This window comes from Nanorana parkeri, unplaced genomic scaffold (assembly GCF_000935625.1).
Source record: "Nanorana parkeri isolate BGI_ZX_2015 unplaced genomic scaffold, ASM93562v1 scaffold593, whole genome shotgun sequence".
NCBI classification, from domain to species: Eukaryota; Metazoa; Chordata; class Amphibia; order Anura; family Dicroglossidae; genus Nanorana; species Nanorana parkeri.
In genome coordinates this window covers 530,804-539,996 of record NW_017306861.1, presented here as the reverse complement: position 1 = coordinate 539,996, position 9,193 = coordinate 530,804, and the positions used below count along the sequence as shown (strand labels likewise).

The window sequence follows — 9,193 nt, the reverse complement described above, 5'->3', positions numbered from 1 at the left end:
AGTGACCCCCCCCCCCCCCCCCCCCCAGGAGAGGGACAGGAGAAGCAGCAGGCTGAGCTCAGCTATACAGGAGATTACAAGAGACTGCTTCAAAGTCAAGCAGCTCACGGATGAGCTCATCTCTCTGTCATTCTGCTCTCTTCTACTATCAGCAAGCTGCTTATACTGCAGCGTGACTTCTTGGCTCATTGTGCTGCTTCAACCTCTCCCAGTGTGAGCCCTGCTGTACAGGGACTGCAGACAGCTGATACCAGGTCACATTTAAGAGGTTTACATGTAAGACTATATAACATAACACTGTTCTCCTATCCGGGCCATCACATTCCAGGGTGCAAGTTCTCCTTCGTCCCACTAGATGGAGGTCATAACACTATTCCCCTATCCATGCCACCACATTCCAGGCTGTAACCTTTCCTTCTCCCCGCTAGGTGGAGGTCATAACTCTGTTCTATTATCCAAGCCATAACATTCCAGACTGTAACCTGTTCTTCTTCCCTCCTAGATGGAGGTCATAACTCTATTCCCTTATCTGAGCTGCCACATTCCAGGCTGCAACTCCTCCTTTTCTCCACTAGATGGAGGTCCCATTCCAGGTTACAATTCCCTCTTCTGCCCACTAGATGGCGATCATAACACCGTTCCCCTGCCTGAGCCACCACATTGCAGACTGCAACTGCTCCTTCTTCCCATTAGATGGAGGTCATAACCCTGTTCCTCTATCCAACCCACCAAATTCCATCCTGTTAGCCCTTCTTCTCCTCACTCGATAGAGGTCATAACACTGTTATCTTATCCGAGCCATCACATTCCAGGCTCCAACCCTTCCTACTTCTCACTAGATGGAGGTCATAACACTTCATACCACTCTTCCTTTATCCAAGCCATCACATTCCTGGCTGTAACTTGTCCTTCTCCCCACTAGGTGGAGGTCATAAAACTTCCCCTATCCAACCCATCACATTCCAGTCTGTAACCCCTCCTTCTCCCCAATCTATAAAGGTCATAACACTTCCCCTATCCAACCCATCACATTCCAGTCTGTAACCCCTCCTTCTCCCCAATCTATAAAGGTCATAACACTTCCCCTATCCAACCCATCACATTCCAGTCTGTAACCCCTCCTTCTCCCCAATCTATAAAGGTCATAACACTTCCCCTATCCAACCCATCACATTCCAGTCTGTAACCCCTCCTTCTCCCCAATCTATAAAGGTCATAACACTTCCCCTATCCAACCCATCACATTCCAGTCTGTAACCCCTCCTTCTCCCCAATCTATAAAGGTCATAACACTTCCCCTATCCAACCCATCACATTCCAGTCTGTAACCCCTCCTTCTCCCCAATCTATAAAGGTCATAACACTTCCCCTATCCAACCCATCACATTCCAGTCTGTAACCCCTCCTTCTCTCCAATCTATAAAGGTCATAACACTCTTCCCCTATCCAAACCATCACATTCCAGGCTGCAATCAGGGCTGGATTTCCCACAAGGCCAACCGAGGCCTGGCCTCGGGGCAGCAGGGAGTAGAGGGGCAGCAGGGGTGTGACATTTCTATCTCCCGACGCTCGAGACATGCAGTTCCAGGCATCTGGCGGGTAGTTGTTTTCTACATTTAGCCCTGCTTTGCGTAAGCAGGACTAAATGTAGAGCGGGGAAGCTGCTGCTTGTTTTGTACTAGTGATCTTGATGATGTGGCTGAGATCACTTGTATGCGGCCTGCAAAGGGGGGCGCATTGAGGAACTTCTTCTCCTCACTCGATAGAGGTCATAACACTGTTATCTTATCCGAGCCATCACATTCCAGGCTCCAACCCTTCCTACTTCTCACTAGATGGAGGTCATAACACTTCATACCACTCTTCCTTTATCCAAGCCATCACATTCCTGGCTGTAACTTGTCCTTCTCCCCACTAGGTGGAGGTCATAACACTTCCCCTATCCAACCCATCACATTCCAGTCTGTAACCCCTCCTTCTCCCCAATCTATAAAGGTCATAACACTTCCCCTATCCAAACCATCACATTCCAGGCTGTAACCCCTCCTTCTCTCCAATAGATGTCGGTCATAACACACTTCCCCTATCCAACCCATCACATTCCAGTCTGTAACCCCTCCTTCTCCCCAATCTATAAAGGTCATAACACTTCCCCTATCCAAACCATCACATTCCAAGCTGTAACCCCTCCTTCTCTCCAATAGATGTCGGTCATAACACCCTTCCCCTATCCAACCCATCACATTCCAGTCTGTAACCCCTCCTTCTCCCCAATCTATAAAGGTCATAACACTTCCCCTATCCAACCCATCACATTCCAGTCTGTAACCCCTCCTTCTCCCCAATCTATAAAGGTCATAACACTTCCCCTATCCAACCCATCACATTCCAGTCTGTAACCCCTCCTTCTCTCCAATCTATAAAGGTCATAACACTCTTCCCCTATCCAAACCATCACATTCCAGGCTGTTACCCCTCCTTCTCTCCAATAGATGGCGGTCATAACACTCTTCCCCTATCCAAGACATCACATTCCAGGCTGCAATCAGGGCTGGATTTCCCACAAGGCCAACCGAGGCCTGGCCTCGGGGCAGCAGGGAGTAGAGGGGCAGCAGGGGTGTGACATTTCTATCTCCCGACGCTCGAGACATGCAGTTCCAGGCATCTGGCGGGTAGTTGTTTTCTACATTTAGCCCTGCTTTGCGTAAGCAGGACTAAATGTAGAGCGGGGAAGCTGCTGCTTGTTTTGTACTAGTGATCTTGATGATGTGGCTGAGATCACTTGTATGCGGCCTGCAAAGGGGGGCGCATTGAGGAACCTGGCTTTGGGGCAGCAGAGAGAGTAAATCCAGCCCTGGCTGCAATGTCTCATTCTTCCCACTAGATGGAGGTCACAACCCTGCTACGTATTGTAAGGCCTTAAAGAGCCAGCAAAATTAAAGTATCACCTTCTGCAGAAGAACTATTGTTGGCATTCATGAATATGCAAGCTCCCAAGCTGTTTAAGGTTTTTTTTTTATTTGCATTAGTCACGATGCTATAAGCAGCTTTTTAAAAAAAACATTTTTGCTTTCATGAGGGACCGTGTCTTTTGTACATACTCACCAACAATACGGTTCCGCATCTCGGGACACTGTTATCCACACCTGTGGTCTGCATTGTGTCTGCTCACTTTCTAACAGGACAACCCCAAATCATGCCTACTTTACAGGCTGGTCTAGTCCAGACTCCCACCCCTAAATATGCAGGGGCCGTCCATTGTGCCCACTTTATGGTCTGGTCCCGCCCAAACCCCACCTCTAAATATATGGGGGCCACCTATTCAAGGCCCCGGTCCCCACAATTATTGCCTTTTTGAGTTACCACACATGTGCAGTTACTCAGATAAGGTTGATGCTCTGATGACTTCAGGACATGGCCCAGGACACAGCATCAGACTGACAGAGGGCCAAGGTAAGGGGCTCAAAGGGCTACAGCACCATAGGACTACCAATCGTCATGGTGAAGGCTTTGATACCAATGCGTGGAGGGTCCCGGCTTATGTTAGGCATTTTCAGCTATATATATGTGTGCTACTTAAAGGGTATCTGAACCCAAACATGTAGTATATATTGCAGCCTAACAGCCCTAAGATATAGTGGCTGCATTAGCTTTCTTTTTTCAGGATGTCTGTAAAAAATAAATCAAGGCAACTGGACATATTTTTCTTGAATTCGCCTCGCTGGTCATCCAACCGGCTTTCTCAATTCAGAATGACTTTCAGAAAAAATATCTGGGAATAAATATAGCGAATGTTGCTCCAATGAACATAATCTGATTATCATAACCAGCATGGGGTCCGATCCCTAATGGAGGAAAGGTGTTGATTGCATTCGCATGATCGGAGCAAACAGGTGTTACTAAGTCACCCAGAGAGAGCTGTTAAAACAGCATTGTATGTGGCAGACAATTGATCACACACACACACACACACACACACAGACCTCTATTGAAGCTTGGTTTCTCCATTTTTACATAAATGGCCTATTTTACATCTCTTTTAAACCAGTCTTCCTCCCCGTACTTGACTGCCTTCAAAGGAGTGACATTTTTCCTTTAGATGTAGGTACACTGCTGAATCCTGACCAGAGGGTTTCTATGCTGTGCCATACAATGTAACTGCTGGTTTTTTTTTCTGACATACAATTCTGAGCATTTACTGACATACAATTCTGAGCACTCCTCGTGAGGAGGCCACTAGATGGAGCTTTTCCCAGCGCAAGTGTATTGACATGTAATAATACATAATGGCCACTAGATGGAGCTTTTCCCAGCTCAAATGTATTGTGAGGTAATAATACATAATGGCCACTAGATGGGTCTTTTCCCAGCTCAATGTATTGTGAGGTAATAATACATAATGGCCACTAGATGGAGCTTTTCCCAGCTCAAATGTATTGTGAGATAATAATACATAATGGCCACTAGATGGAGCTTTACCCAGCTCAAATGTATTGTGAGGTAATAATACATAATGGCCACTAGATGGAGCTTTTCCCAGCTCAAATGTATTGTGAGATAATAATACATAATGGCCACTAGATGGAGCTTTACCCAGCTCAAATGCATTGTGAGGTAATAATACATAATGGCCACTAGATGGAGCTTTTCCCAGCTCAAATGTATTGTGAGGTAATAATACATAATGGTCACTAGATGGAGCTTTTCCCAGCTCAAATGTATTGTGAGGTAATAATACATAATGGTCACTAGATGGAGCTTTTCCCAGCTCAAATGTATTGTGAGGTAATAATACATCATGTCCACTAGATGGAGCTTTTCCCAGCTCAAAGGTATTGTGATGTAGTAATACATAATGGCCACTAGATGGAGCTTTTCCCAGCTCAAATATACTGTGAGGCAATAATACATAATGGCCACTGGATGGAGCTTTTCCCAGCTCAAATGTATTGTGATGTAATAATACATAATGGCCACTAGATGGAGCTGGGGAGCATAGGAAATATGTATTTGTTTCTTATGCTCCTCCTCTCCAATCCTGTGGCCATAATATTTATAAAGAGCACCATTTGTGTCACTGTCTAATACTGGCATATTATAAATGTCTACCTTCTTTCTTCCATGTTGGGGTTTTGGTTTGCCCAATTCTTCCCGGCTCCATCCAAACAAGTTCTGGCTGGAGTTGGGCATTAGCCAGCATTGTCTGTTATGTGGATCCACTGTCTTCAGTACTTTCTAACATGTTTCAGTTCTGGGAACTGGAGGAGGAGGTGTTTAGACCCTTCATTCACCAACCTGTTACCACCCAAGATGTATAGATACAGGTTAATCCCTATTTTTTGTTTATTTTGCAGGGTCTTCCAGGAGAAAAAGGAGAGAAGGGAGAACAAGGAAATGTCGGAGATCTAGTGAGTAACTCTTTTGGTTCCAATTTGGGAGATGTTGTGGGTTGGTGTGTGAAGGGAGTACGCTTTTTAGGGTATTATTATATTGATTAAGTAAAACTGCACAAGATGGGACTGTTTACAGTTTAACATGTTTGTTGGACCGTATTTCTGTCATTGTGTTACATACTGTATATTGATATGTAGGTTCTTCCTCTTGTAGTTGTTATGTGTAATGGTGCTCGGCTTAGGTGTAGTGATGTGTTGCTTGCCTAGCTCTAGCCTAGCATCTGTTAGCTGATTGGGCATGGTGCCAGCATTTTGGGTAATTTGACCCTCAGTTGACCTCTTTCTGACCTGCCGTTGACCTCTTTCTGACCTGCAGTTGACCTCTTTCTGACCTACATTTGACCTCCTTCTGACCTGCGGTTGACCTCTTTCTGACTTGAATTTGGCTTCCTTCTGACCTGCATTTGACCTCTTTATAACCTGCAGTGGACTTCTTTCTGACTTGCATTTGGCCTCCCTCTGACCTGCATCTGGCCTGCAGTTGACCTCTTTCTGACCTGCAGTTGACCTCTTTCTGACCTGCATTTGACCTCTTTCTGACCTGCAGTTGACCTCTTTTTGACCTGCGGTTGACCTCTTTCTGACTTGCATTTGGCTTCCTTCTGACCTGCATTTGACCTCTTTATAACCTGCAGTTGACTTCTTTCTGACTTGCATTTGGCCTCCCTCTGACCTGCACCTGGCCTGCAGTTGACCTCTTTCTGACTTGCATTTGACCTGCTTCAATGGGGTTTTGCATTCCCAAAGACTTGTATAGGAATACACAACCTGTCTGAAGTGAACAAAGATCCATCAATACAGGTTCTAACATAGCTTTTCTCTGTCTTCTTTTCAGGGACCCAGAGGGCCGCCGGGAGATGTGGGACCTATTGGACCTGCAGGACCACAGGTATGTAGTACATTGTTAGATGGTTCGTATCAATTATTTATTTCAGTTATGGGAAATGGAACTCACGCCCCTTCTTCCAACATGACGGAGCTGATTCTTGGCGATTGGCTGCTTTGATACCCACCATGCATCTGCCTCACGGTATTAGAAATAATGACGTCCTGGGTCCTTGGACCGCTGGAGCAAAGGGCAGAGAGGCCGCAGGAACCGGTCTAGCTGCCAGGCAAGAATTGAGGATCAGGTGAGTATATCTCTAGACCAAAACAAGCACTTAACCCTTGCAGCGCAGGGGTAGCCCCACTGCCAGGGTTAGGTTTTATTATTTTTATTCTGCCCGGAGTTCTGTAAAACAGACAGGTGGCAATGGAGCTTGCCCGCATGCACATATATGGCCAGAAGGTGGCGCCATCTGATACACGGTAGTCATCTCATAGGCTGCAGTCTCATGCACAGCACGTTGGTTGAAGAAAATTATTTTCTTTAACCTTTTTTTATAGCAATGGTATTACTTTTATTCCGTATCTGGGCAGCATAACGACACTGTGAATGAAATGCACCAGCTCAGCACTTCCCGCGCATAGAGCAATCGAGTCAGCCCCATCACTTTGCATTACAGTGGCTTCTCGGTGCAACGTCTGTATTAAAAATCTCCTTCTGAAAGAGAGCCCCGGGGGAGACGGGTAAATAAGTCAGTGGTAATAAAACCTGAAACCTGTCAGATCCGTGTGTCCAATCTTCCTTCCCCTTTTATTATTGTGATGAAAATCCCCCATCATCCGCCAGTCACGTGGTCCCCTGGGGTATGTGTATGTCGGCCGCAGGCTAGCTTAGCCTTTTCCATATTCCACCCATTGTCATGCCTGCAGTACATTCTTCATTGTTTTTGATATATATGTGAAGGGAACCTATGAGAACTAAGATATGGAAGCTGATGTTGCCAATTTCATGTAAAAGCTGCAAGTTCCTGCTCATCCTTCCTTATTAAAGCTGATTTCCGGCCTTCCCTTCAGTCTTGCATAGTTGTATCGGCTGCTCTCCTGGACTGACATTGCTTCCTCTGATTTCACTGCACGCTGCGATATTCTCACAATGTGCGTTAGAAGCTGCAGCAAGTCACACAGAGCCCACCTCATTTTGTGGCTGGAGGATGGCTCCTTTTGTTTATAAACTGGCTTTTTTCAGCACAGCTGAGAGTGATACAATGCTGCATTTGTGAAAAGGGGATTGGAGCTCCATCTGCTGGCTGGTTAGAAAAACCGCAGTGTATTAGTATGCAGTATTCCATATTTACCAACAATATTCATCAGACAATAGATAAATAATTAGAGGTGCACGGAAATGGAAATTTTAAAACCGAAACAAGACCGAAATAAAAACCATTGTCAGGCCGAAACCGAAAATGTTTTTTATTTTAATTTTTTCAAATGTTTTTAATATTTTATTTTTATTTATTATTTATAAACTTTTTAATTTTTTTAAATTTATTTGTATTTATTAATTCATTTTTTTATTAAATATTTGTATTTTTTACTTTACTTTTAGGGGCTTCAGGCAAATATTAGTGGTCTAAACAGCTGAGTGTTTGTAGATAATTGAGGACAGAGTGTGTTTAGTATAACTACAATTATGAATGAGCAGGAGGTGATGTAGATCACTTCCTGTTCATTCATAATTGAGGATATAGTAACCATACTCTGTCCTCAATTATCTACAAACACTCGGCGATCACTGACTGCTTGTACCTGCTCTCCATCCTGACAGCTGTCACAGGAGGCTGAGCGAGCAGTGCGGGGAGCTCAGCCTCCTATGACAGCGCGGGCTGTCTCCGCCCCCACACTGTTCTGCCGGACTGTGATAGGAGGCTGAGTGGTGTGGGAGAGACGCGGCCACTCACAGCGCCCTCCTAGAGCAGCGCTCGGGCGGCTGTCAATTTCTCTCCCCCCCCCGCTGGGACACAGAGCAGCACCCAGCGGGGAGGAAAGAAAGCAGGGATGCAACGATGTATCGGCAGGAAAACGGCACTTTTGGCATTTAGCCAAAAGTGCCATTTTCAGCCAATATGTTTCAGCGGCCGATATATCGGTGCATCCTTGGAATAAGTAAACTGGCATAAAACTGCTATACACATTCCCTTTACAGCAACACAAAAGAAGCCCAGACTCTCTCAACAAGCAAATAATAACAAATGTATCATTTACAAAGAGTGCATTGATTGCTCTTTTTTTTTATATTGACTTATAAAGTTGTCTTCGACGGGTTATTGTTGTATAAGACATTGCCCTTCACTTAGCATGATAATGCGAGGAATGCAAACTGACACACACACTCAGTCTCAGGATTAGCAGTTCCTAGAGTTTATTAACTAGCACACCACTTGATATGCTTTGTAGACATGCGCACGACAAAAAAAAAAAGTTTTTGGACGAAACAAATGAAAACTAAAAACATTTTCATTTGTTTTCGTCAAAGGAAACAAATTTGTATGTTGTTTCTGATTCGGAGGCAACGAGCCTCCAAATCCGAAACCCACAATGAAACTGCAGAATGAGCAGCGGCCACATTAGCAGCCGGTGCGTTTTGCTCATGTGCGCCGCTGATTATGGTCTCAAGGGTGGATATAAGAAGCCAACAAGAACTCTCGAGAGATACCGTAGACTGTTAGGTCACTGAACTCTCCAGAATCTACCAAAAATTCTAAATTCCAAACTAGTTTTAATTGCAATGACCTTTCACCACCTGACCTTGAGCAGTTCTCTGATTGGTCGGTTCTTGATTGGCATTGAGGATAGGTCTGTATGTGGCTCAGCTGACATTTGCAGTAAAATTTCATATATATATATATATATATATA

General features: G+C 44.9%; 1 protein-coding gene across 1 annotated transcript in view; it reads left to right on the top strand.

Moving 5' to 3' along the window:
• The window catches only part of COL22A1 (collagen type XXII alpha 1 chain), a 217,865-nt gene that overhangs the window by 135,091 nt on the left and 73,581 nt on the right, over positions 1 to 9,193 (top strand). Inside the window, exons 34-35 of the mRNA XM_018562709.1 lie at positions 5,355 to 5,408; positions 6,289 to 6,342. Coding sequence (XP_018418211.1) covers positions 5,355 to 5,408; positions 6,289 to 6,342 — 108 coding nt within the window. The remainder of the gene's footprint in view (positions 1 to 5,354; positions 5,409 to 6,288; positions 6,343 to 9,193) is intronic.